At 42.7% G+C, this 25,493-nt stretch overlaps 8 protein-coding genes across 11 annotated transcripts in view; 2 read left to right on the forward strand and 6 right to left on the reverse strand.

Moving 5' to 3' along the window:
* Positions 1-352: 352 nt before the first annotated feature.
* Positions 353-6,260, forward strand: LOC135349408 (uncharacterized). The gene is made up of 10 exons (XM_064547937.1): positions 353-921; positions 1,206-1,282; positions 1,380-1,563; positions 1,773-1,955; positions 3,439-3,582; positions 3,710-5,330; positions 5,383-5,436; positions 5,494-5,547; positions 5,612-5,656; positions 5,703-6,260. Exons 1-10 carry the CDS (start codon positions 403-405, stop codon positions 6,062-6,064), a joined length of 3,243 nt encoding a protein of 1,080 aa, XP_064404007.1. The 5' UTR covers positions 353-402; the 3' UTR covers positions 6,065-6,260.
* A 786-nt stretch (positions 6,261-7,046) lies between these two features.
* Positions 7,047-10,928, reverse strand: LOC135349275 (uncharacterized). Its single transcript, XM_064547781.1, has 8 exons — positions 10,792-10,928; positions 10,634-10,724; positions 10,298-10,448; positions 9,857-10,183; positions 8,819-9,011; positions 8,595-8,685; positions 8,375-8,525; positions 7,047-7,647 (listed from the first exon to the last, which is right to left on the reverse strand). Exons 1-8 carry the CDS (start codon positions 10,904-10,906, stop codon positions 7,318-7,320), a joined length of 1,449 nt encoding a protein of 482 aa, XP_064403851.1. The 5' UTR covers positions 10,907-10,928; the 3' UTR covers positions 7,047-7,317.
* LOC135348467 (crossover junction endonuclease MUS81-like) lies at positions 10,926-16,988 on the forward strand. Its single transcript, XM_064546684.1, has 16 exons — positions 10,926-11,189; positions 11,321-11,393; positions 11,459-11,655; positions 11,707-11,796; positions 12,055-12,224; positions 12,445-12,737; positions 12,903-13,070; positions 13,128-13,209; positions 13,262-14,179; positions 14,334-14,383; positions 14,473-14,663; positions 14,886-15,098; positions 15,277-15,408; positions 15,550-15,653; positions 15,850-15,933; positions 16,683-16,988. The coding sequence occupies exons 1-16, from the start codon at positions 10,965-10,967 to the stop codon at positions 16,744-16,746; spliced, it is 3,054 nt and encodes a 1,017-aa protein (XP_064402754.1). The 5' UTR covers positions 10,926-10,964; the 3' UTR covers positions 16,747-16,988.
* Positions 16,989-17,093: 105 nt separating this feature from the next.
* Positions 17,094-18,504, reverse strand: LOC135348486 (glutathione S-transferase theta-1-like). Its single transcript, XM_064546714.1, has 4 exons — positions 18,293-18,504; positions 18,087-18,177; positions 17,797-17,938; positions 17,094-17,532 (listed from the first exon to the last, which is right to left on the reverse strand). The coding sequence occupies exons 1-4, from the start codon at positions 18,405-18,407 to the stop codon at positions 17,191-17,193; spliced, it is 690 nt and encodes a 229-aa protein (XP_064402784.1). The 5' UTR covers positions 18,408-18,504; the 3' UTR covers positions 17,094-17,190.
* A 54-nt stretch (positions 18,505-18,558) lies between these two features.
* Positions 18,559-19,832, reverse strand: LOC135348491 (glutathione S-transferase theta-1-like). Its single transcript, XM_064546724.1, has 4 exons — positions 19,780-19,832; positions 19,518-19,608; positions 19,163-19,304; positions 18,559-18,955 (listed from the first exon to the last, which is right to left on the reverse strand). Exons 1-4 carry the CDS (start codon positions 19,820-19,822, stop codon positions 18,773-18,775), a joined length of 459 nt encoding a protein of 152 aa, XP_064402794.1. The 5' UTR covers positions 19,823-19,832; the 3' UTR covers positions 18,559-18,772.
* Positions 19,833-19,952: 120 nt separating this feature from the next.
* Positions 19,953-21,462, reverse strand: LOC135348477 (DNA damage-binding protein 2-like). The gene has a single exon (XM_064546699.1). The coding sequence runs from the start codon at positions 21,419-21,421 to the stop codon at positions 20,090-20,092; it is 1,332 nt and encodes a 443-aa protein (XP_064402769.1). The 5' UTR covers positions 21,422-21,462; the 3' UTR covers positions 19,953-20,089.
* Positions 21,463-21,539: 77 nt separating this feature from the next.
* LOC135348466 (mucin-17-like) overlaps positions 21,540-25,493 on the reverse strand; it is a 36,103-nt gene continuing 32,149 nt past the window's right edge. For 3 of the 4 annotated variants that reach the window (XM_064546683.1, XM_064546682.1, XM_064546680.1), the window contains 4 exons: positions 25,207-25,385; positions 25,022-25,153; positions 24,670-24,850; positions 23,615-24,548 (listed from right to left, as the gene is read on the reverse strand). In XM_064546683.1, the coding sequence (XP_064402753.1) occupies positions 23,631-24,548; positions 24,670-24,850; positions 25,022-25,153; positions 25,207-25,385 (1,410 nt within the window). In that variant the 3' untranslated portion in view covers positions 23,615-23,630. Of the gene's footprint in view, positions 21,592-23,614; positions 24,549-24,669; positions 24,851-25,021; positions 25,154-25,206; positions 25,386-25,493 lie in introns of those variants that run through there. The other variant, XM_064546681.1, reaches the window with a different exon arrangement.
* Positions 22,024-23,607, reverse strand: LOC135348478 (DNA damage-binding protein 2-like). Its single transcript, XM_064546700.1, has one exon. The coding sequence runs from the start codon at positions 23,473-23,475 to the stop codon at positions 22,144-22,146; it is 1,332 nt and encodes a 443-aa protein (XP_064402770.1). The 5' UTR covers positions 23,476-23,607; the 3' UTR covers positions 22,024-22,143.

A 25,493-nucleotide genomic window follows, 5' to 3' on the forward strand; every position in this document is an offset into this window, starting at 1 on the left:
TAGGAGGGACAGAGAAAAGTTGACATAGAGTAATTCAAGCTAAACTCAAAAAAATTGGAAACAGAGTAAAGACAACGGACTTAGAGCTTGTCAGTGGTATAAGCTTACTTCTCTCAAGTATCTCCCAGGCCCTGAGTGATCTCTAGTGGATAGGAGAGCTAGAAACCAGGGATACAAAACCGTAGCGCAGTCCTCCATGTAATTATTTGTGAGCAATAATTGCACGGAGTGCTTCACCGGATGTCAGTCCTTTTACATAGGGCGTGGGCGGTCGTTTCCAATCCCCTTTCTTTTGTATCTCTGGCTATAGGTAGTTACCTTGCTTGCGCATGCGCACCGAGGCATAATTAGCTCATCAGCTAGTCTACCTCTCTGAGTTTACTGCACTGATAGCCTTCCTTGATGGCTTCTACTGACTGCACAAATAAAAAGTTCATGGAATATTCCTCTTTACTTTCTACACTTGTGTTTCTAGTTGGAGCAGGAGTTTCAGCAAAGGAGATGTTTTCTGGACACAGTAACATGTCCAATGTCACTACACCACCCCCTATCCCTCCGTCCCCTTTCACTGCAATAACACCCTCTTCTGCATCACTAGTGCCTGAAGAAGTGGCCCTGCCTGTCCACCTGACTGTGATTGTTTTAGTAACTGTACTCGTTGCTATTCTCTTTGTAGCGATATACATTCAACTGATACTGGTGATATGGTTCGGCTACAAACTTCTATCTTATCAAACTGTGCTACTGTTCAGTGTCCTATTGTGGGCAGCTCTGAGACTGACACTCTTTTCGTTTTACTATTACCACTGTTGTGAGAGTGTGAGGCTACTATTAAGTGGAGTTGCTGGTTGGGTGATTGTTTCTTTCCTAGCTGTATTACAATACTTCTCTCTTGCTGTGTTAGTGAGCTATTTTGGAGATGTGAGTTCATCTATTCAATATTGGTATATGCATGTACTTGGGCAGACCATAGATAGAGACCAACAGTGGTTGTATTAAAGAGGTGGTCTGCTTGTATAACAGGTCCCAAACACATGGAGACTTTGGGGCCCATTCAATACTAAGACAAGTTACTATTGTACATCATGTGCTTTAATTGTCCAATTGTGCACAATGTGTTGTCTACTATGATCTCATACCTATTGTACAGACGCGTGGAGGTTGGTGAACTCACGTATGCACTTAATTGGTGATATTTTGTACAGAGTTTGTTCAAGGTGTTTGAGAGACGACAAGAGATGGCTACACTCACTCCTCCATACAGGAAGATGACCACGTACCGGTGAGTCTGGTTTTGGTCCAATTGTTGCACCACAGCACTACATTGGCTACATGCTTTCCTGTACAGTGCATGTGTCACCTTCACATAATCCCCACAGAGCTCTTGCATCACTGCTCTGGTTTTCTTTCGTGTTTGTCTTTCTGGTCGGGAACATTTCATTCTACGTTGCCATTGGCAACGATATTCAAAAGGACAGTTCACTTTTACCCACCTTCAGAGTCCTGCTGCAGGATGGGCTATTCCTAGCAACGGCTGTCATTCTGGGTGTCTGCATTGTGTTGGTGAGTGGGCACTAAACTGTATTATTTTATGAATCTATGTATGTAACTTTTTTTGTTAACAATGAAACGATTTTTTGAAAACATGTTCATTCTCTTGAAACTACTCAAGTACCCTTTACTTTTAAAGAAAAGACAGCCCTGTTTCAACACATTGTTGCATTCCATATGCGTAGAGTGTGTGATATCCTCTCTCATCTACTGTTGTGCAGATGTACACGACCCGTGCTGGTAAGGATGTTCTGGAAGCCCAGAATGTCCACAAATGCTGGCCCATGCTTGTCTCAGTGTCACTGGTCTTGCTGTTCCTCTCCAGAGCTATCTACAACATCATAGCCGTGAGGCTTACTGACATCAATGTGTTTGGGAATGGATACACATTCACAACTGATATGGCGAGCAGTAATAGTACTTGGAAGTTGCACAAAGTAACCATAGATAGAACAGGAGAGGGATTGGAAACGACTGAGCCTCCCTGTGTAAACAGGTGAAACACTCCACGTTATATTTGGCGTTTGCGAATATTTTGGTGATTGATCATTCTGTGGTATAGTCCTTCAAACTGCTTTTAAATTTTAACTAGCCTCGATTCCAGGCCAATTAAAATACAGCTTGGTACCTATTGCATGGGTGATAGTGCGCATGCGTTAGTTCTTCAGAGTCAGGGGAATCCCCCTTCTTCTTTCTTTTCTATCTATGTACATCAGTTTAGGTCTCTATATTGCGTTGTTCCAGAAGGCTTTTACACTAGTATGACTGAAGCCAGAAGAGGCTCTCATCTACCTCTATGACGGCTGTATGGTCAGGATGTCTTAGCTTGGATCTGTACAGGCTATGGGAAGTGTATGGTGCTTCTTAACTGCTACTTGCGAAGACAACCCGGCTATACGACCATCATAGACGTAAATGAGAGCTAGTGTTCAAGCCTTCTAAATGGCATAAGCCACAGCTTCACGGAACTCAGTCATGGAGATAAAGTATTACGGAACATATTCTTAGTAAACAGACTAATTTACTATGTTCGTAGTACGATTACCCATATTCTGGGTAATTTGAAGCGCATGCACACTATCAACCATGCAATAGGTACCAGGTTGTGTTTTAATCGGCCTGGAATCGAGGCTAACTTTTAACATATCATGGGCCTTGACCTCCCATGACTTTAAGTTTTGTATAACATTTATTTGCTTGGTGATATAGTGGCTGGGTGGCTTAAGAGCTAGTTTTCAGCATAATCAACATTGAACAGTGACTATTTCTATGTGCAGCACATTGTATGGCAGTCAAAATTAAGACATGTAATGAGCATGCATGAGTGACTATCCTTCCCACGTCCTATAGCGCGGAGTGTTTCACGCCAACATTTTCATTTCCAATCCCTGTTACTGTTCTATAAACCGACTACAGATTAATAATCTCCAAAGCACTCATAGCATGTGCTTCAACCTGTATGGCATATAGCAAGGCCACCTCTTTAGTATAGAGTATTTGCTGAATTGTGACTTAAAACAGGTTTGCTGAGTTTGAAACAGTAATGCACTGAATACCTGTTGTCAGGGGGCGTCATACAGGGAGGAAGGGGATATCCCCCTGGTTCAATTTCCCCTCCCTAAAATGTGCATTCAGTTACTAGTTGTATGACTGAGTATGCAAAGGCAACCAAAACCCACCAAAAAGATGCGACGACACACCTCTGCGTGCCTTATTCACTTCAAAACCCTGTGTGACATCCTGGTTGTTATTATAAATGTGTGCAAGCTTCTTATGATATACTATTGATCTCTCCCTTTAGTGAATACCTTTTCAGTGTTCACATGCATATAATATGGACCACAAAATGGAAACTACTGTGTACACTCTCTCTATACACACACACAGGCCGATAATGAATTCTATACGTCCAATGGTAAGCACAATATGTATGGCTATGTGGCTTACTTTGCTGTGCTCGTGATATGGGAGATCATCCCAACGTACATGATTGTGGTCTTCTTCCGAGTCAGAATTCCATCCAAATCGAGCGTAAGTTGGCACACCGTTTTAGACTCCTCTCTGTTACATTCATGGTGGGTGTGGCAATTTAGAAGGAGTATTAGTATTTCCATTATGTTAGTAGTAAATTAATGTGTTATACTTCCCGTCAATGCAGCGAACCTGCCGAGTGCCTGAGGACATAGAACCTGTTAGAGAGAACCATTTTTTTGAGAATCCACATCGCTTTGATAAAGTACTACACCATGCCAACGCTCGCTCTATTGTCCAAGTGTTCGTGAGAAGCACCTTTATTACCTCCGACCATAAGCTGAGCATTGAGACAATCAGCTTGAATGTGAGGCCAACACAAACTATCATGGAACTAAAGAGAATGGTCCACAAAGCTGGTGCCCTCTCGTCACCCATGAAGCAGAAGCTCACATTGGCTGGGGAAGAATTGTCGAATGCCAGAACCATCGAAAGCTATAATGTGAAAAAGAACACACTCATCATTGATCAAGTCTCATGGATTTCAGCTAAAGTTTATAAAGATGATGAGCTGTTAGGTGTATTCAGTGTTAGCTGTGCCATTACTGATTCTGTGCAAAGAGTAGCAGAAATTTTTCGAGCCAAATTGAATGCGTCCAAGCAAAATTTTTTGATCTCATTGTTTTCATGGAAGCGTAACCTTTTGAACCCTCCTGAGAACAGCACTACTCTATTTGATTTGTTGTTTCTTAGGGAGTTGCGTAAGGAAAAGAACATGAATCATAAAGTGGTATGTTACTTACAATCCACATCCTCTGAGACGTGTGACAATAGATCTGTTTCAGACCAAAATTCAATTATGTTGTCTGTCAAAGCATTAACTGGTGAGATAATTGAATTGCCTATGCTTTCATCCACTGATTCGATATCCTATGTTAAGTATAAAATATACAAGTCAACAGGTATTTTACCCTGTGCTCAAATGTTGATACATTTCGGAAAACAACTGGAGGACAAACACACACTGAGCTATTACAATATTCATAGAGTCGATATGTTACACCTTGTGTTACGCCTATCAGGTGGAGGAGAGTTTGACTCCCATACAATCTATATCATAACACTCACTAACACTATCATGCTGGCTGTTGACACACACAGTAGTGTTCTAGATGTAAAAAAACAAATTGCTAAGAGAATTCAATGTAGGCCAGAAGATCAGGTGCTTCACTTCCGTAATGTGGTCTTAGAAGACGAGAAAACACTAAATGAATACTCAATTCCGAAAAATTATGCTGTTCACCTCTCTTTCAAGCCCAAAATGGGTATAATTACGTTTTACGTATACCTACCTGATGGAAAATGTGTTACATTATTTCTACCCCAAAATGAAACTGTTCATCGTTGCGTCGAGATTATTCAAAAAGAAATGTTGGATCGAAAATTTGACATTTCATTCGGTACAACAATATTGAAGGAAGGATCTAGGTTGAACGATTACGATATTCAAGACGGAGTAATGATACATGTTGTTCCTAGAGATGGGGCTGTGCCTATTGAATTAATGCTACATGGCAAGACAATGAAGCAGACATCAATGTCTGTTGATTTAAGTGATACTGTATTGTCCTTAAAAATGCGAATATCAAATTTAGAACGTCTTTCAATCGCAAAGCTACAATTATTCCTTGGTGATCGGAAACTTGAAGACCATAAACTGTTGAGTGACTATCAAGTACGTAAGATGACCATCATTCATGTTCAAATAGTGGCTGATGAGGCAGAATCTATTCGACAGCCCACACTTGGTAAGTACATTAATTTAGTTATGATTGTATTTCCCCATAATTACATATACAGATCCACCAGAGAGCAAGAGACCTTGTCTTACTGGGACTTGTGTTTCTAAAATTGGTAAGGCGTAGCTATTGCGAATAACTATAGTATAATACCATGCTCGGCATCCTCCAGATATCACTGAGCAAAAGGGAGCTTGTGGTATTGGACCCTGTGTTACTAAAACTGGTATGTTTGCTAAGCATTAATTACCGGTAATTTGTCGTTATAATTTTGAACATTGTCCTTTTAGATGTGCCAAGAGATGCCCACCGTACAAAATTGAGTAGTGGAACTGGTACGTCAACACTGTAAATACAGTCTTTAGATATTTGTTTTTTCAGCATATGAGGCAGAAACGAGACAGCGAACTATTGAAACCTTGATGAGCAAGACCAATGTAACTGATGCTCAATTGGAAAGTGAAATTGAAAGTGGAGATCTTTATCCTGTGGCTGGCTACTTTAATGACGTGGAACATTACATTCATAATTTAGAGCTGAATAAATCAGAGATGGCTGATGTAAGAAGACGTACTCATGAACTGGGAAACCAGCTTGGAATAGTGTATGCCCTCGAGCTATGGAAGAACAGTACTGTGTCCCCAACATACAGGTCACTTATCAATATACTCCTGTACCTCAAGCATGTCGAGGTAGCTAGAAGCATTTGTTTGTTTCTAACAAATCTTCAACATGAATTATGATTTCTATCTCTGCTCACTTGTGTCAACTTGTCATTATTTTTTATTGTTATGTAACGTGCACTTTAATAATTTATGGGAAAATAAAAAGCACCGCGGGTGCTGATGCCTCGGTGGAGGTACCAAAGCTACATTAACATAAAACTACTAATAGCTAGCTTTTATACAAATATTTATATCATGAACATTTTTAATTTTGCTGCACAGGGAAACTTAATGATACCAAAAGTTAATACTATCAGATTCACTGCCCACTTTATACAAACCACTTCCGGTGACCCAAAGTAGCGCTTGGGTTATTCATGGGGCCCCAGAGCTGGTGGTGGGTGGGTGTCGGGAAACTGGCATCTGCCATCAGAGCGCTACTTTATCCGGAGTTCTGTAACTCACAGTATGCACTGCTCGGTGTGGTGTACTTTATGCTGCCCTCGAAAGCAGTACTTATGCTACCCTAAAAAGTAGTACTTATGCTACCTTAAAAAGTAGTACTTATGCTGCCCTCAAAAGCAGTACTTATGCTTTAAAAAGTAGTACTTATGCTGCCCTCGAAAAGCAGTACTTATGCTAGCTACCCTAAAAAGTAGTACTTATCCCCTAAGCAGTTTCTGGCCAGACCGCTTTTTTTTTTAACGTTGGCACTCAGTTAATTATGATCTGCTTGCCATTGTTTCGGCTTATATAATTGAGAGTGACAAAGTTAATGTGGCATTAATATGTATACACAATAATAAGCGCATTTACTAAAATAGCTAGCTTCTTCAGCAGCTCTTTCTGACTCTCTTGTAACTAACAAAAAAGCTAGCGCTTTAGTGCAAGTTAAGGCTAACTCATAAGTTGAATGGAAAGTTTGTGCGAACAGATGATGCTATGAAGTCTTCAGTCTTCAGAATCTTTCATAGCATCATCTGTTCGCACAAACTTTCTTCAGTGAAGAGACTGCAACAGCCTTCAATGTAAGTTAAACTAGCCACTAGCCATAACTCGAGAAAGAAGCTTAATTCACGAATCAAGAAAGTGGCTAGAAGCCTATAGAATGGAACAGACACACACACACTCCATACTATCTAGCACACACACACACACAGTCAGCTTTACCGTATCCCTCGTGCGGCTACGCCTCGAGGCATAACTAACAGTACAAATTATAACGATTAACTCACAAAACCCAACGATAGTCTAGTTTGAAATTAAGTTTAAAGTTTCTATGATTATTTCTGCTGATGCGATGCATGTCAGTAAATGAAACAGAGAGGAACCTAGAGTTTTCCTTTAAACGTTCCTCTGTCTCTAGCTGTATAGATGGCCTTGTGGACTTGATCAAAGTGTGGGGCAAGCTCCTTCTGACAGTCAGTCAGCCATTGGGACAGTCGTGGCTTGTCTGCTACTGGGTCCACTCCTGCCACCCAGAACTGAGTCAGCTCACAAACTGCCTGCAGGTCAGCAATGGAGATACTATCACTGTTGATGAACTTGGTGTCTTTAAGGAAGTGGCCGTCTAGTAACTTCAGGCTCTTCTTGAGAATCTTTTCACTGGTTCTTATCATCTCCTCGTTTGGGGGCTGTCCAGTCATTTTGGGCAAGAGTGCCTACAGAAATGAACACTTTACGTAGCTGGTCTAATACTGTAACAAGAGCTTGTACATTAACAAGCCTTAGCTATGCTTATATACAGTGGAACATCTGTTAACAACTACCTCCGAATAAAGGCCAGTTGCTAACAGCCAGGCACCCAGGTCCCAATTGAATAGTTTGTGTATAAAACAACCTCTCAACAAAGGCCACCTCTGTATAAAGGCCAAAACATTGTTCTCCAAAGGTGTCCGTTATAGAGAGATTCCACTGTAGTAATAACGAGCCTAAATTAGCGGAGCTACCTGTAGAGTACGTGAGCTTGTACATTAACAAGTCAGCTGAGCTAGTACAAGAGTTTGTACATTAACGAACCTATAGCTGAGCTAGTACAACTAGTACAATAGCTGAGCTACTCTTAAAACAGCTTGTACTACGTTCCGTGTAGCGGAGGGTATAAACTTTTGCGGAAAGAGACCGTTGAAAAGGATTTTCACAGATTTAAATTTCATGGACTAACAGCCTTTTGGCGCATTCGTGCATGTGATAATTAAAAGCATGGAACGCGCGCGCATACTCATTATCTGCGTTTGCGCGAATTTTCGCATAATTTACAATCGAAAAAGGCCGCATTCGAAATCTGATATACGGTATACAGTATTTGACCATACCAGTATAATAGCTGTAACTTTACATTTAAGCACATTTAAGCACACTCTACAATGGCCTAATACATTAGCTCACCTTGTAGAAGACAATAGGGGCGGCACCCATTCTCAAGTTGGCGTGGTGCCAGTGAAGGTACTCGTCAATCTTGGCTTGTTGCTGGAGGTCAGCTGGGTACCAGTGGTCGGGCAACTTGTGCTTGCACACCAGGTACTTCATTATTGCAGCACTACAGGTATACTGAGGTAGCTTAATCATGTGAGAAGGAGCAGATCTTTAATTGAGAAAAAATTTTCACCTCTCAAAAAGCTTGAATCCGTTGTCGTCAATTGCAGGCACTGTTCGAGTTGCACAGACTTTCGTAAACTCCTCATCAGTCTGGTGCTCCACTGCAAAAATAAAAGTCAGTAATACCATTATGCTGCTATGGATATCAAACTCTTGATATGATATTATGGATATAGTAAAAAATTTTAATTAAATTAAAAGTGACTGGAGTAGCTAGAACCTATAGACACCCACTCTTTGCAATCTTGATGAGCTTGGGCTCAAATGGAATTCTGTTGGCATGGCACAGGATAAGGACAGCCCTGCAGGGCTGAGAGAACGCATCAAAAAACAACTTCAGACCAGCCATCTTTAATTTGCAGTCAAAAGTGGGAGTGGCTGCTCTCTCTACTCCCTCAAGTTCACATGAATGAAAGGAAGAGGAGAGCTAACTAATGCTAACCCTCTGTTCGTATAGTGAGTGGAGGAGCTGAGAGATGAGAAGATGAATCTGTGGAGAAGAATGCAAAATCTCAGTATGCTTAGTTTTATTCTTAGGGGGGGGGGCCCCACTCAAGCACCCCCGGGGTGCTTGAGTATGGTGTCAAATATGTACCATCCCAGGCCCTAAGCTTTCTGCGTAGATACCCTCTCTCCCTGAAAGATTGTGCAATGTTTGACTTTTCATCATTTTATTCATCAGTAAACATAGGCTAAATAACATCCTTTTTTGCAGGTGTGGCAAAAACGAGACAGCTAACTAGATCTAAACGAAACCAATGTGACTGATGCTCAATTGGAGAATGAATTTCAGCTCTGAGATGGCTGTTAACTTGTAAAACATGCGCGTGAACTGGGAAACTAGCTTGGAATATAGTGTATGCCCTCGAGCTATATGGAAGAACAATACTATGTGTACTTTAATCACTTATTGCGAAATATGTGTCACGTGTAGATCATTTATTCTTCAAATATCCGAAGAACTTCATCTCAAAATTATACAATCAATGATTGCACTGCTGCAACATGTACATGCATGCAGGTATAATAATCTATTAATAGACTATATACCAGTATGCCAACAACTACACATGTCATGGAAGGATGAACAATAGATAATAAAAATTTGCATGAAATAAATAAAATAACAATCAACTGTCAAACACCTGATTCTCAGCTATTGTCTATAGCTACAAAAGTAATTTGTTTAAGTACTCTTGATAAATGTTCACGAATCAAAAAAGTCCTGTGTAGCACTCGTATCTAAATGCATGGAACGGAGTGGAGAACCTATAGCATTCCCTTGAATGTTCCTTTGTCTCTAACTGAATAGACGGCCTCATGAACTTGATCGAAGTGTGGGGCAAGCTCCTTCTGACAGTCGGTCAGCCATTGGGACAGTCGTGGCTTGTCTGCTACTGGGTCCACTCCTGCCATCCAGAACTGAGTCAGCTCACAAACTGCCTGCAGGTCAGCGATGGAGATGCTATCACTGTTGATGAACTTGGTGTCTTTAAGGAAATGGCTCTCAAGTAACTTTAGACTCTTTTCGAGAATTTTTTCACTGGCTCGTATAATCACCTCATTCGGGGGTTGTCCAGTCTTTTTGGGCAAGAGTACCTATGGAAACAGACAAAGGCCTAATACATTTATAAGGGGACAGGTTTTTCTAGCCGTCTTGTACTTGTTTTTCCCCTTGGCTGGTACAACCTTCTCTCCCCTGTCTTAGCTCACCTTGTTGAAGATAATTGGGGTAATACCCATTCTCAAGGTGGAGTGATGCCAGTGAAGGTACTCGTCAATCTTGGCTTGTTGCTTGAGGTCAGCTGGGTACCAGTGGTCGGGCAACTTGTGCTTGCACACCAGGTACTTCATTATTGCAGCACTACAGGAGGTTTAGTACATAGGGAGGTAGCTCAATCATTTAATACGGTGGCCCAGAGAGTTCACCTTTGCTAGTAGAGAGTTCTAGTAGAGAACTCTCTACTAGCGAAAGTAAACTCTGTGAACTCTTTGGGCCACTGTATAAGTGCATCAGGGGAGTAGGTCTACAAACGAGTAGAACTTCACCTCTCAAAAAGCTTAAATCCGTCATCGTCAATTGCAGGCACTGTCCGAGATGCACAGACTTTCGCAAACTCTTCATTGGTCTGGTGCTCCACTGCAAAAGGACAAATCAGTGATACCATGTAGCTAGCTATGTATTAAACATCAAGGTGATTGCTTACTCTCTCCAATCTTGATGAGCTTGGGCTCAAATGGGATTTTGTAGGCATGGCAAAGGATGAGGACAGCCCTGGAGGGCTGAGAGAATGTATCAAAGAACAACTTCATTCCAGACATCTTTGGGTTGATTGCTGCATGTACGTATACACGTGTGCATGTACTAATTGTCTGTGCAATGCTGAAAACACTTTGCAGCCAAAAGTGGGAGTGGCTGCTCTCCACCTGTAACTCAAATAAAGCCGCCCTCAAGTTATTGGGTGCAATGCAAATGGCAGCCAAAGTGGTGAGGAAGAGGAGAGTGTTTGAGGGCTGTGCTAACCCTCTGTTTGTCAAGTGGGTGGAAGAGCTGAGAGACGAAGCTGTGGAGAAGAATGCTAAATCTCAGTATGCTTATTCCAAGGTACCTGAGTGGCTAGAGCCTAGAATGCAAGAATCATGAGAATGCATACAGACACTTGGAGTTGCTATGACATTGTACTATCAATTATTATGTTATTGTCCTCAAAACAATAAAAATATTTTACCTCCCAGGCCCTAAGCTCTCTGCGTAGATACCCTCTCCCCCTCTCAAGTGGTCAAGAAGCCAAACTCCTCGACCACATTGGTATGTTAATATTAAATGATGAAAAATCCGTGGAATGTATGACTTTCCATCGTTTTTTTCTACAGGTGAGAAGGTAGCCAAGTTTCTAGACAAGAAGCTGGCACAGTACAAAGAGAGGCGTGGCAGTGTTGACGAGTGTGAGGATGACGAGCCAAGCCCACCAGGGAGAGGCAAGAAAAAACGAAAGAAAGAGGGCAGCTCCAGTAAGGAAGACGCATGTGATGGCTCTGGCCCTAGTGAAATCTCAACACCAAAGTCCAAAGTACGGAATGAAACCTATCATGCGTGAAAACATTTACAATACATAACACAGAGGCGGAAATCGTCTGGTCCTCGAGAGTATGTACCCGCCTATCGATCTGGTCCGTACGCCCTTCTGATAGCACTGTATGAAGCTGAGCAGGTGAGTCCTTAGGACAGCCAAGACCAGGCAACTGTTTGGTTATGGACGTGACTGCAATGTAGTATAGACTGGTTACATTGTAATGGCTTCAATCCCCCCATTTTTTTATTGGTATATTGTTGCTAGCATGTACTGTACCTGTATTAGGCTCGTTTTGTAATGCTGATGTAGACAAGTAAATGCACGATTTTCTAAATTGTGTGCTGCATCAATCATGTGTACTGCAATGCATACTCTACTATTACCCTCCTCCCCTAGAAACCATCTTGGCATGGTTACCTGCTCAAGGGAGAGCTAATAGCAGAGGCCCAGATGCACGCTGACTCTTCCTTCACTGTGAAGGAGGCTGGCTCCTACTACACTGCCTGGAGCTCCATGACCACCCTGGTAGAGAGAGGCTTCATCGTTCGATACAGCCATCCACCGAAGTGAGTGAGAACAAAGTATTTCATCAATACAGCATTGGCCCATCATACCAGTATTTTAACACTTTTTGTGTACACATGAGGGGGACCTTACAACTTATTTTGTGCATACACACAAGTCATGCTTTCTCTGTACATAAGAGAATTCCTGGAGCTTTATACTGTGCATAGATAGTAATGATTATGGGAAGTTTGTCGTTATTAGCAGCTTTACTTTTCATAGGTTCAAGCTGTCAGAGAAGGGAGTTAGTCTGGCTGTGAGACTACTGCAAGGTGGTGTGCAGGGTGGAGTGTCAGACCTCTCTCAATCGCAAGGTGGTGCGGCCAGCCAGACTAATCAATGGCCGACTCCAGCACACAGCTCGGCTACTGGGACTGGAGGGAGATCAAGTGAGAGCACTCAAAAAAAGAAAAGAGAAAAGAAAGAAAAAGAACAGTTGCCAGTACCAAAGGAACCACAACCGCTGACGAAGGAGAAGCATGTGCCTAGCCCACCCTCCACCTTTTGTATACCTGGTGAGAGTGTATGCTTGAAGCATGTCCTCGGCTTGTGCAACAGATCAACCAAAGCCATAATTATTACCTCTTGTTTTTTAGCCTAGTTTAAATATCGGAACACCAAAATTATACTGTCAGCATTTGAACCATCATACAGGCACTAATCTGTTTTGTTTCCCACAGACTATTCCCCGTCTAGCTCCACCCACTCTGAGGACCACCTCCCTCCAATCATAACCCCATACCAGCCACACTCACATTCAGCACTGAGTAAGATGCTTGAGTTCTGGTATGTTAGTCCCGAGGGACGTCATGTGACCTCCAAAGACCAGGCTGCTGTGACATTCAATGGTATATAAAAGAACTGAAGATTTTGTTTGCTGTTGAATGTATTTCATCCCTATCCAGAGCTTTCTGTTGGTTTTCTGGTAAAATGCAAGCGTAAGGATTTGGAGGACTCCATTTTTAATTACACCATAGACAAAATGAGGTGCGTATTTGTATATACTGGGATCTATTAATTTATGTTCTCTCCTGTACAGACCACCTGACGGAGAGTATGTATTCGCCTACCTCAGTAACGAGCAGGGGCCAGACTATTCAAACCCTCCGTCTATCCATGGCCACACCCCCAACCCTCGTCCCTCCTACCCCACCAATAAAATATCAGAGACACCTCTCTCCAGTCGAAATGTATCAAAAATTGTAACTCCCGCTACAAAGAGTAAAAACGATGATGCCCCTGTGATAATTACCCTCTCTGAATGCGACCCAGAAGATGATGTAATGAGAATTGATTTTGACTGCTCTGGTGCTTCAGATGACATTGAAATGTTCAGACCGCTCTCGGAAAGAATTGGTTTGAAAAGCAAAGTTCCAGAGACTCTACCAGAGAGTGTACATGGATTCAAGTCAATATCAAGCCCTCAAATATCGTCATCTAACAAGGCTCTGACAGAGAAGGTAAGGGGAGGAGAGCAGACACTCACTCCTGCTCAGAAGGCTGGCAGAGCAGCAGTTAATAGAAAAAGAACTCAAAACTTGAAACCTACAATTGATCGAGAAAACAGAATTGAAGCTGATGCAGTTCGTTCCTCTTTGAGTAAGGAGAATAAAATTCCTGACCCAAAGACTGTGCATAGTATATCGAACTCGAAACCTTCTCGAGGAAATTCTTCACTAAGTGCGTTAATTGTAGACTTGACTGACAGTAGCCATTCGACTGATGTCAAAAATACTGTCCCACCGTTCAAAGAGACGCAGTACGTACATATCAGCCCACCAGTTGATAAAAGTTCTATCGTTGCTTCCAAGCCAGCTAAGAGAGCAGTCGGCATGGGAACAGCGGAGACCTTGCTAGAGGGGGTGGAGGAGCTTGGCAGTCCTGAGTTTGTGTTGAACCCTGGTGACTTTGAGGTCATTCTCTGTGTGGATAGTGGAGAATCTACTGCCAGCAGGAAGTAAGTCAAGTATTGCTGCAGGTAGAAACTTATGTTTTTCATATATAATTATGTACGTGCACATAATTATTGCACAAGGTATGCACAATATTGTAACTGTGCAACAAATTTTGCTAGCTACATTTATAGTGGTTTCTTGGTTTATTGTCTATAGGCACACTTCTCAATTCAGAGGACTCTTGCTACAAGAGCTAGCTAAGAATGGTGAGCCAATGCCTACACACACACACAGGTGCCTACTTTGTGTACTGTTAGTCATTCAGTTCATGCATTCTCATGCTTGTTGTTTGCAGGTGTTCTTTTTGACGTGCGGAGGCTGACGGTGGGTGACTTCCTGTGGGTGGGGCGTGCGAGGGTGTGCCCAGTGCCGGGTCAGCTCTCCCTACCCTCCTCACGGGAGGTGGTCCTGGAGTACATCGTGGAGAGGAAGAGGATGGATGATCTGGCAGGGAGCATCACTGACGGACGGTTCAGAGAGCAGAAGGTGAGGGGAAGAGTTGCGCCTGTTTGCTAGCATTGTTACTGTATGTACTATATCAGCACTCCTGGCTATAATATTATATAGACCACCATTACAATTGAGCATAACAAACTCTTTGAGCAGTGTTCCTTATCAATGCTTAAGTGTGTTTTAGGCTCACTCTTCAGATTTTGAATGGGATAAACCCCATGTTGACCTCTGTGACCCCTACACCCCATAATGCAGTTTCGAATGAGGAACTGTGGTCTGTCCCGGCCAGTGTACCTCGTTGAGGAGTACAAGGACATGACCCACCTCCAACTGCCATTGAGGAGCCTCAACCAAAGTATCGCTAACACGCAGGTCATTGACGGGTTCTACATCAAGAGAACAAAGGACATTCGTGAGAGTATTGCCTATCTCACCATCATGACCAGACAGCTACAGAAACACTATGCTGTGAGTACCAGACTATTGTATCTCTATAATTATTGTACATTTTCACAGTTTCAAGTACTGTTGTTGGCTCTTAGAGTAAGCTGTACAATTCTATAGCTCTCATCTTTTTGTCTTATAACCCTTCATTATGACACTTGCTGTTTTATATCTCCCCCCCCCCCCCCCACACACACACTAGGACAAGACATTGAAGGCCTATCCTCACGAGGCTATCACTGAGCTGATCAAAACTAAGCAGCAGCAGTCGTCAGGAAGCATCGTCTACTCCATGCCCTTCAAGGCTTTCAACGAGGCCTCTATCAAGAACAAGGTACACTGTGCTTACTGTATATGTAGTGTACTCAAGTAGCATATTTTGCCTCTGATAATTTTAAACAGATTTTCAGATGAATGACCATATCCCTTTATTATGTACACTGCATGTCTCATACTATTTCTACTTGCTTTTTAGGTGTTGTCTGTGTACGAGATGTTTGGACGTCAGCTAATGCAGCTGCCCAACTTTTCTGCTGACAAGGCGGTGGCAGTGTTGGGCCACTACCCCACTGTATCAAGGTGAGTTCCCTCTTCTCTAGTACGTCTTGTGGTTCCCCTGGATCCTGTCTGTACTGTACGTGTACTACACATGTATGCATGTACTGTATTGAACTGTTCTGTGGAGCCTAACTTCATATTTACTTGTAGCTCACGAGAAATGTTGTGTTATTAAGCTGGTATTTACGTATAGCCGTATAGCTGTTTTCTTGTCCAGTTTGCGCCAAGCATACCGTGAATGTGGTAACACTGGAGAGAGAGTCAAGCTACTGAGCAATATCAAGGCTGGCAAGACCAATAGGTGGGTTTGTGTCACTATAATAGTCACACACACACACACACACACACACACACACACACACACACACACACACACACACACACACACACACACACACACACACACACACACACACACACACACACACACACACACACACACACACACACACACACACACACACACACACACACACACACACACACACACACACACACACACACACACACACACACACACACACACACACACACACACACACACACACACACACACACACACACACACACACACACACACACACACACACACACACACACACACACACACACACACACACACACACACACACACACACACACACACACACACACACACACACACACACACACACACACACACACACACACACACACACACACACACACACACACACACACACACACACACACACACACACACACACACACACACACACACACACACACACACACATGGTTGCTATCCTGTACCTTGTTCAGTATTGTCCCCACCCTTCATTGTTTCCAGAAGCAGACGCCTTCTAGTTAAAACTTCACCTAGCGTTAACAGTGCACAATGATTGACTTTGTACATGTAACATGTTATAGTTGTACGATGGATCGGTCTAGGGTGTCAATTGATATTGCATAGCTATCAGAGCACATCATGGTATAAGTAGCATCGGTCCCCACACTTAACGTGTGCATACATGTTTTATAAAAAAATATATGTTCTATTCCCACATGCAGGAGACTAGGAGACAGTTTGAGCTCTCTCATCTACTCCCTATACTGGCTGGGAAAGGACACTTGACTCTCTCTAGCTAGCTGCCATTGCGGCACTGGTCTGTATCTGACTTTCTTAGTACAAACTGCTATTATTTATCACCTCTATGTTTTGTACAGGCTCTTGTTTTGTATACCTCACTAGGTACGTAGCCGTGTTGTGGCCTCTGCGCATTCATTCCTGCATGTCTGTACAACCTACCTTCAATCACCCATGATCAATCAGTATTCATCCCCCGTCATTTGATATCATATCAAAATTGCTCTCAATACAATGACCGTATTGTAGAACTATTGCTTGCTAATTAATGAATGCGATCAAGTAGAAAATGCTACACAAAATGCATTCAGAATATTGATACGTAGGCTACTGCATTTTTGCATGTAACAACATTTTGTGGACCATTAAAATCAATACAAAATCATCCATACTAGTTAAAAGTAAGTGTTTCAGTTTTTCAGTTTCAAGGGCTCAAGGGCTAACATCGATCTCTGCCTTGAGGTGTCCAGATGCTTGCACATTCCTAAGTTTAAAGAACACCTTGTCAAAATGAGGGGCCAGTGTGCTCTCACAGTCCTGCATCCATTGCTCCATGTTTGGTCGTCCCTTGTAGATTTCATTATGGGATATCAAGTATTGAGTGATCTCACCCAGGTATTGAAGGTCAGCTATCGAGATGTTGTCTCCTCCGATAAACTTTTTGCCTTTAAGTAGAGAGTTTTCGGTGAAATCAAGGGCTAATTTCAAGCTGGCACGTAGTTCAGCACACCTCACTTCATCTCTTGGCTTGCCCGTCCTTAATGGGAGGATGCACTGTGTGTGTGTGTGTGTGTGTGTGTGTGTGTGTGTGTGTGTGTGTGTGTGTGTGTGTGCGTGCGTGCGTGCGTGTGTGTGTGTGCGTGTGTGTGTGTGTAGGGGGAGATTCAGTACGTGTTTTGAGGTTATCTGTAGACTAGGAACGGTGATACGCAATATGACAATGTGTACATGCATTGGCAGTAAAAAAGGGGGCGGTTCCAAGGCTCTTTGTGCTATTATTGCAAGACACACATCGGTACGTATAGAGATCTCACTCACAGTATGGAAGAAGCAGCCATTACGGATGTTCTGAGGGAAGAAGGAGAGAGCTTCGTCCACTCTGGCCCTGTCTTGTAGAGCAGTCGGGTACCAGTGGTCTGCCACCTTGTGCTTGACAGCCAGATAGCGGAGAATTGCAGAGCTACAGGAAATAAAGTGTAATACTAATACAGGTTTTTGAGGAATGAGTACGTAGCTACTATTGAAAATAGGGTCAGTCGCTAAAATATCTCATTATAGACGGCTGAATTTGGATATGGATTTGGTGCTGCTCCCTGTGAATCTTTTACCTCTCTGTTAGAATGAAGCCATTGTCATCGATCACAGGTATCCTCTGGTTGGGGTTGATCGCAGCAAACGCTTCATTATTCACAGTGTCCCCTGCACAAACGGATAACAACACATTACCTTAAGCAGCACACACAATCAATATCAACACACTGTTAGAATGTGCACACTAGATCTTGCTAGTTTAATACATGCACTAGAATCTCACTGTTTTTCAAGTCAATGAGCACAAACTCATGTTGAATGTCGTTTGCAGCCAAGAACAGCATTACAGAGCGACAAACTGGAGAAATGGGGTCTCCAAAAAACTTCATGATGCTCATTTTGAGGATGTCTCCTGTATTTAATATTGTAGACCGTACAGCTAGCTAGCTCTGCTCAAACTCAAAGCTCTCAGCAAGAACATGTGACAGCAGAGTGTGTGGGTGGGGCTCATTAAGTGAGATGGCTCATGATTATTACATAAAAAGGTGTGACAGGTATCTCATCCATAATTAAGACAATTAACTACTAGTTTCAGTTTCAGTTTTCAGGGGCTAAAATCAATCTCGGTCTTGAGGTGTCCAGCTGCTTGCACGGTCCTTACTTTTGTGTGCACCTTGTCGAAATGAGGGGCCAGTGTGCTCTGACAGTCCTCCATCCATCGCTCCATGTTCGATCGTCCCTTGTAGATGTCGTTATGGGACATCTAAAACTGAGTGATCTCACCCAGGTATTGAAGGCCAGCTATCGAGATATTGTCTCCTCCAATGAAATTTTCTGCTTTTGAGCAGAGAGTTTTCGGTGAAATTGAGGGCTGATTCAAGTCAGCACGTAATTCAGCACACTTTTCTTCATTTCTTGGCTTTCCAGTCCTTCGTGGGAAGATGCACTGTGTGTGTGTGTGTGTGTGTGTGTGTGTGTGTGTACAGGGAGGTTCAGTGTTTCAAGGTTCTCTGCAAATTAGGTCATTGTGGTGACAATAATGACAATGCAGGACAACAACAAACAAGTATAATAGTCTATAATTATTATAAAAGGGCTGGTCCCAGGGTTCTCTTTGTTACAAGCATCGGCATCACAATGGGATCTTACTCACAGTATGGAAGAAGCAGCCATTACAAATGTTCTGAGGGAAGAAGGAGAGAGCTTTGTCCACTCTGGCCCTGTCTTGTAGAGCGGTCGGGTACCAGTGGTCTGCCACCTTGTGCTTGACAGCCAGATAGCGGAGAATTGCAGTGCTACAGGAATTTATAACCTAGCGTTCAAATAGAAAACATCCGGGGCTGGCTGTGCGAGACTAATGTACACAGTCCTTCCACAGAGTAAGTAGGTCAGTAGCAAAAATAGGATAAGTCACTAAAAACGTCATAGTATAGTCTACTATAGCTAGAAGGCTGCAGTGGGCTGTAAAATTGGGTGTAGATTTGGTGCTGTTCTTGTGAATCTTTTACCTCTCTGTTAGAATGAAGCCATTGTCATCGATCGCAGGTATCCTCTTGTTGGGGTTGATCGCAGCAAACGCTTCATTATTCACAGTGTCCTCTGTACAAACGGTAAGCATGCAAATACACACAAAGTCATGATCAACACACTGCATATCTAGTGGAGAATAGATAGTTTGAAATGCAGACGAAAAAAATGAGAAAGAAAGGAGAGGGTTTCATAAATCCCGCGGTCCAATATACACACTGTAGATCTACTATTAAAGCTCACTGTTCATCACATCAATGAGCCACAAACTCATGCTGAATGTCATTTGCAGCCAAAAAACAGCATTACAGAGCGACAAACTGGAGAAATGGGGTCTCCAAAAAACTTCATGATGCTCATCTTGAACGTGTGTATACTGTGTGGGTGGGGCTCACATTCTAGCTAGTCATAACAAGGTATAAGCTAGACTTCTGGAGTCAATATTAAACTATAACATATTCACACACATAATGATGTGGAAGGAATAATGATGATAATGATGTGAACAGGATGATGAATACAGAGTTGAATACAAAGTACATATACTATGCAGTTATTTCTTCCGTTTCTTTGTGGTTGTAACAGTAACTGCTTCGTAAGCCCTCTTCTGCTTCAGTTTCTTCACAGCTGTGTCGTCTTTACTTGGCTCCCGCTTTCTTTTTCTTTTGGCCCCGACACTAGCCTCTCCAGATAAACCAGGTACAGAGGTAGAGTCTGATCCGTTGACCTGCCTCTTAAATTCCAAGCCAGATGGTAGTTTCCATACCAAGACACGACAGCCTTCACCAGACGCCAGCACTTCACCAGTTCGGTTGAACTTGTTCACACTCAAAATGCCAGTTACATGTGGACTGTAGATGTGCCCCGCCTTCTTTCCAGAGTCCAGACTGATTAGATCCACCCCTCGGATTTGTGTATCGGCACTTGTGCGTGGATATCTCCCGACAACACATATGTTGTCATAGAGAGGATGCCAGGTGGCTGTGATATCGGTTAGATGTTGAAAATGTTTGTGAACATGCTCGATAGTTACAGTAGGCTCTGTCCACATGTTGAATGAGTCGTACACACGCAGCTCCCCATTTTGTGATGTAGTGAGTAATCTGGTGCCAGAGAGCGGGTCAAAATGAGAGGAGCTTACAGGAGCGTTGTGTTTTAGAGTAGATAGTGGTTTCACTGAAGTACCTAGCTGATCTTCTCTTAGCATTCGAACGTCCCATATTTGCACTGTGCGATCTACCGAGGAAGTGGTTAGGATATTACTTTGAGCGTGGCAAAATTGAGCATGTTTGATCTTGCTCTTGTGCAGCTTTTTGAACTCTTTGATCACTTTTCCATCAGTACTGAGCAAAGCACCTTTTCCTGTGTTGCCCCCGACAAATAGAAGATTGTAGTCGAGGCAATAGTCGAATGAAACCCACCAGAAATGGCAACTTTGTGTGTCTAAAAATATATTTGAGTGTTTTCCAGTGAAATCTTGCAAACGAAATGTTCCATCAATAGAGGTAGTATATATACAGTTTGGATTTTTGGGGTGGAATTTCATTGAAGACACTGATCCATGTCCATAACCTATACCCTTGATCAACGTGTTGGGGTCGGAGGTAAAATCGTTACCCAATTCATCATATTTCCATAGTAGAATGTCGCCTGCTTTAGAGCTGAATGCAACAGCATTAGTGTGTGTCGGGTGCCACTCTATACAAGTGACTCGTCTCTTGAAAGGAGCATCAGATTTATACACTCTCCACTGCGAGGAGAGATTGAGGAAGCGTTCCCCAAGAAAGCCACGGGCTCTGTGATGATGGGAGGACTGTAGACTCTCACTGTAGCTACGCCGTAAGTAATGTATGCTTTGGAGGAGCGAGCTTGAGCTTGCCATCATGGTTTAGTAGGCCACGTGGGTGACAACAATTCAAATTTAAAGTAGACGATCATTTCCATAATCATGCTAAACACAAACCCTAGAACAATGACAATCCCATAAGCTGCCTAGCTACTAATGAACATTAATTTATGAAATACTCAATACTCCTTTTTTTTAGTCAATGCCAGGTATAGATACAGAGGACGTAAAGTCAAAGAGTCGCTGGTCACAGCCGAGATAGACATAAACTAAACTGTTAAAATCATAATTCCATTCCTCTCATTTTATTTATTTTTATTGCTTCACATGTGTATAATTATTTAATAAGGGGCTTCCTCCCCCCATGAAAAAAAAAAAAAAAGAGAGTAGCTATTGCTACTCCTAAAATCAGTGAGTTCCTCTGAAGCTACGGGATCGGGAACAGTCACAGAACAGTCACATTGATAGTTGAAAACTTTATGATGTTCATCTTGAACGTGTGTGTATACTGTGCATGTGGGTAGGGCTCACATTCTATATAGTCATAACAAGGTATATAGAATCAAGAGTGCATAATTATCTCTTCTTATGCATGCACTCTTGGTATATAGAATTAACAGGAGTACTCCTGGAATTACATATTCACATAGAGTCTACATAATTATATAATTATGTGGAAGGAATAATGATGTGATGTGAACAGGATGATGAATACGTACAGAGTTGAATACAAAGACAAAGTACATAATTATACTATGCAGTTATTTCTTCCGTTTCCTTATGGTTGTAACAGTCACTGCTTCACAAGCCATCTTCTGCTTCAGTTTCTTCACGGCCGTGTTGTCCTTACTTGGCTCCCGCTTTCTTTTTCTTCTAGCTCCGGTACTTGCCTCTCCAGATAGACCAGGCACAGAGGTAGAGTCTGATCCGTTGACCTGCCTCTTAAATTCCAAGCCAGATGGTAGTTTCCATACCAAGATACGACAGCCTTCACCAGACGCCAGCACTTCACCAGTTCGGTTAAACTTGTTCACACTCATAATGCCAGTTACATGTGGACTGTAGATGTGCCCTGCCTTCTTTCCAGAGTCCAGACTGATTAGATCCACCCCTCGGATTTGTTTATCGGCACTTGTGCGTGGATATCTCCCGATAACACATACGTTGTCATAGAGAGGATGCCAGGTGGCTGTGATATCGGTTAGATGCTGAAAATGTTTGTGAGCATGCTCGATAGTTACAGTAGGCTCTGTCCACATGTTGAATGAGTCGTACACACGCAGTTCCCCGTTTTGTGATGTAGTGAGTAATCTGGTGCCGGAGAATGGGTCAAAATGAGAGGAGCTTACAGGAGCATTGTGTTTTAGAGTAGATAGTGGTTTCACTGAAGTACCTAGCTGATCTTCTCTCAGCATTCGAACGTCCCATATTTGCACTGTCCGATCCACTGAGGAAGTGGTTAAGATACTACTTTGAGCGTGGCAAAATTGAGCATGTTTGATCTTGCTCTTGTGCAGCTTTTTAAACTCTTTGATAACTTTTCCATCAGTACTGAGCAAAGCACCTTTTCCTGTGTTGCCCCCGACAAATAGAAGATTGTAGTCGAGGCAATAGTCAAATGAGACCCACCAGAAATGGTAATTTTGTGTGTCTAAAAATACATTTGAGTGTTTTCCAGTGAAATCTTGCAAACGAAATGTTCCATCAATAGAGGTAGTATATATACAGTTTGGATTTTTGGGGTGGAATTTCATTGAAGACACTGATCCATGTCCATAGCCTATACCCTTGATCAACGTGTTGGGGTCGGAGGTAAAATCGTTACCTAATTCATCGTATTTCCATAGTAGAATGTCGCCTGCTTTAGAGCTGAATGCAACAGCATTAGTGTGTGTCGGGTGCCACTCGATACAAGTGACTCGTCTCTTGAAGGGAGCATCAGATTTATACACTCTCCACTGCGAGGAGAGATTGAGGAAGCGTTCCCCAAGAAAGCCACGGGCTCTGTGATGATGGGAGGACTGTAGACTCTCACTGTAGCTACGCTGTAAGTAATGTAGGCTTTGGAGGAGCGAGCTTGAACTTGCCATCATGGTTTAGTATGCCACGTGGGTGACAACAATTCAAATTTAAAGTAGACGATCATTTCCATAATCATGCTAACACAAACCCTATAACCAGAGCCCTACAACAATGACAATCCCATAAGCTGCCTACTAATGAACATTAATACTCAATACTCCTTTTTTTAGTCAATGCCAGGTATAGATACAGAGGACGTAAAGTCAAAGTCGCTAGAGTAGCTATCGCTACTCCTAAAATCAGTGAGTTCCTCTGAAGCTACGGGAACAGTCACATTGATAGTGGTCCTATGTGGTGAGGGTAGGGGTGGTGTGGGTGCTTCAACAGCTTCCTTATTGTCTTGTTTTGATACAGTGTCTGTTAGTTCCAGTTCTGAGAGGTTAATGTTCTGCATATGAAGGTCTTCAGATGAGCTAAAAGTAAGTGTTTTTGGTGATGGCTGTCGATCAGAGTAAGTTACAGAAGGCATTTCATTCCCTGTCGCCTGTTCTTCTTTATGAGCGTAGGTTGGCTGGACTAGTAGTAGTTTTGGCATGCCTGCTTCCACAGGAGAGCTCTTGACAGAGATTTGTGAGATGCTCTGCAGTGTGTCATCATCTAGCCTAGACTCCTCTTTGTCTTGGAGTTTAGATGAACTCAGTCGGGATAAGCTGATGACATCAATCCCATTCCTTATCTCATTGGTATTGTCCACGCTAACATCGAACTGACTTGTCTCAATCACATGTGGTCGATTTTTTCGAGCTTTAAGTCTTTTAGGAACTTCACCCTCAGAATGAGGAAAACTAATACTTGAATTCTCTCTCTTATCTTTGGTTCTTAAGCTCAATACTTCCCCAGGAGATCCTTTGTTCTTTCCAGCAGGTTTATGCCTTCGTACTTGGGTCAGGATAGGGGTAATATCCGGGGCCAGAGGGTCCAGGTTAATAGAGGTTAACTCAGAGAGTGTGTTCTCGACTGATGAGCCTTCTCTAGTGCAGCTGGAGGAGTCGTCAGGTGTGGAGGTATTGATATTGGTCAGAAACTTCTCAAATGGGCCCACACATATCACTTTTGTTCTGCCCACTTCACCAACACTGAACTCCTATAACAAACAATGGATACGTTAACTTATTGTTTTAAACTAGACGTTGGGTCCTACATGCATGCAGTGTTGTGTCTACTACATACTGTAAGTACAGTAGCTGTCCTGAAAGCTTACAAACCTGTGACTGAGAATGGCAGGTATCCTCAGAGCCACTGAACGAATCCCCTGAATGCTTTAATTCCAGGAAGGCCTCAACTGTCGGGTCCACCTTGGAGAACAGAGCACCCCATCTGATGTCACCGGGGGAGAGGGGGACCTCCCCTTCACTGAGTGAGGAGTTGGCATGAGGTAGGTGGAACCTGGGAGAAGAGGAATATGTATATATCTGTACAGTTACGAATAAGATCTACGATTGTACACGTATATGTAAGCGACATCCGTATACAGACTATCTGTTAGAAATAACCAGCAGTACAGAGACTATCTGTGCTTACAAGTACATGTACACATGATGCTACTGTTAGACTGACTTTGTCTGAATGCATTCTCCCATTGAGATTGCCCTGTCTGTGGAGCTAGTAGAGGATGTCAGAGTGTGATCATGTGACGGAGTGGAGCTGATATCATTGGAGGTAGTGGAGGTGTCCTCAGAAGTATTTAATCTTAGGAAAGTAAACGAGTAATTTTTGTATAATTATCGATGATCAATACTCACTCTTTAGTGTGCTGTTGTGTGAGTGGAGTGACGGGTTCTGTAAGCGAGCGAGGGGGCGACCCTACACTAATGGGAGGAGGAATGGGTGTGGCTTGTGGGGTAGTAACAGTTCGATCGCTGAAAACACTTATTGTTTTGTGAACACTCTCAGACACACTGCTCTCCTCATCAGCACTCACCTGCACACAGTAAACAAACTCACTTAGTACGCTCAGTTTATCAAGAAGATTAAAGGTAAGCCAGTTATATGTAGTATCGTAGTGATAATTATATGGGTAATTATTTCC

Source organism: Halichondria panicea, chromosome 15 (genome assembly GCF_963675165.1).
Source record: "Halichondria panicea chromosome 15, odHalPani1.1, whole genome shotgun sequence".
Taxonomy (NCBI): Eukaryota; Metazoa; Porifera; class Demospongiae; order Suberitida; family Halichondriidae; genus Halichondria; species Halichondria panicea.

What these genes read in the sequence shown, in the direction of transcription:
- LOC135349408 (XM_064547937.1), top strand. Translation starts at nt 403, where the DNA reads ATGGCTTCTACTGACTGCACAAATAAAAAGTTCATGGAATATTCCTCT. An exon ending in TAGTGAGCTATTTTGGAGAT is followed by an intron (nt 922 to 1,205) that starts GTGAGTTCATCT and finishes TATTTTGTACAG; the next exon opens with AGTTTGTTCAAGGTGTTTGA. An exon ending in TATTCGACAGCCCACACTTG is followed by an intron (nt 5,331 to 5,382) that starts GTAAGTACATTA and finishes TTACATATACAG; the next exon opens with ATCCACCAGAGAGCAAGAGA.
- LOC135349275 (XM_064547781.1), bottom strand. Translation starts at nt 10,906, where the DNA reads ATGTCTGGAATGAAGTTGTTCTTTGATACATTCTCTCAGCCCTCCAGG. An exon ending in GCTCATCAAGATTGGAGAGA is followed by an intron (nt 10,725 to 10,791) that starts GTAAGCAATCAC and finishes GTCCTTTTGCAG; the next exon opens with TGGAGCACCAGACCAATGAA. An exon ending in CCCCAATTATCTTCAACAAG is followed by an intron (nt 10,184 to 10,297) that starts GTGAGCTAAGAC and finishes CTGTTTCCATAG; the next exon opens with GTACTCTTGCCCAAAAAGAC.
- LOC135348467 (XM_064546684.1), top strand. Translation starts at nt 10,965, where the DNA reads ATGCTGAAAACACTTTGCAGCCAAAAGTGGGAGTGGCTGCTCTCCACC. An exon ending in CGATACAGCCATCCACCGAA is followed by an intron (nt 12,225 to 12,444) that starts GTGAGTGAGAAC and finishes TACTTTTCATAG; the next exon opens with GTTCAAGCTGTCAGAGAAGG. An exon ending in AGGCCTCTATCAAGAACAAG is followed by an intron (nt 15,409 to 15,549) that starts GTACACTGTGCT and finishes CTTGCTTTTTAG; the next exon opens with GTGTTGTCTGTGTACGAGAT.
- LOC135348486 (XM_064546714.1), bottom strand. Translation starts at nt 18,407, where the DNA reads ATGAGCATCATGAAGTTTTTTGGAGACCCCATTTCTCCAGTTTGTCGC. An exon ending in GGCTTCATTCTAACAGAGAG is followed by an intron (nt 17,939 to 18,086) that starts GTAAAAGATTCA and finishes TATTTCCTGTAG; the next exon opens with CTCTGCAATTCTCCGCTATC. An exon ending in ATGGCTGCTTCTTCCATACT is followed by an intron (nt 17,533 to 17,796) that starts GTGAGTGAGATC and finishes ACACACACACAG; the next exon opens with TGCATCCTCCCATTAAGGAC.
- LOC135348491 (XM_064546724.1), bottom strand. Translation starts at nt 19,822, where the DNA reads ATGACATTCAGCATGAGTTTGTGGCTCATTGATGTGATGAACA. An exon ending in GGCTTCATTCTAACAGAGAG is followed by an intron (nt 19,305 to 19,517) that starts GTAAAAGATTCA and finishes AAATTCCTGTAG; the next exon opens with CACTGCAATTCTCCGCTATC. An exon ending in ATGGCTGCTTCTTCCATACT is followed by an intron (nt 18,956 to 19,162) that starts GTGAGTAAGATC and finishes ACACACACACAG; the next exon opens with TGCATCTTCCCACGAAGGAC.
- LOC135348477 (XM_064546699.1), bottom strand. Translation starts at nt 21,421, where the DNA reads ATGATGGCAAGCTCAAGCTCGCTCCTCCAAAGCATACATTACTTACGG.
- LOC135348478 (XM_064546700.1), bottom strand. Translation starts at nt 23,475, where the DNA reads ATGATGGCAAGTTCAAGCTCGCTCCTCCAAAGCCTACATTACTTACAG.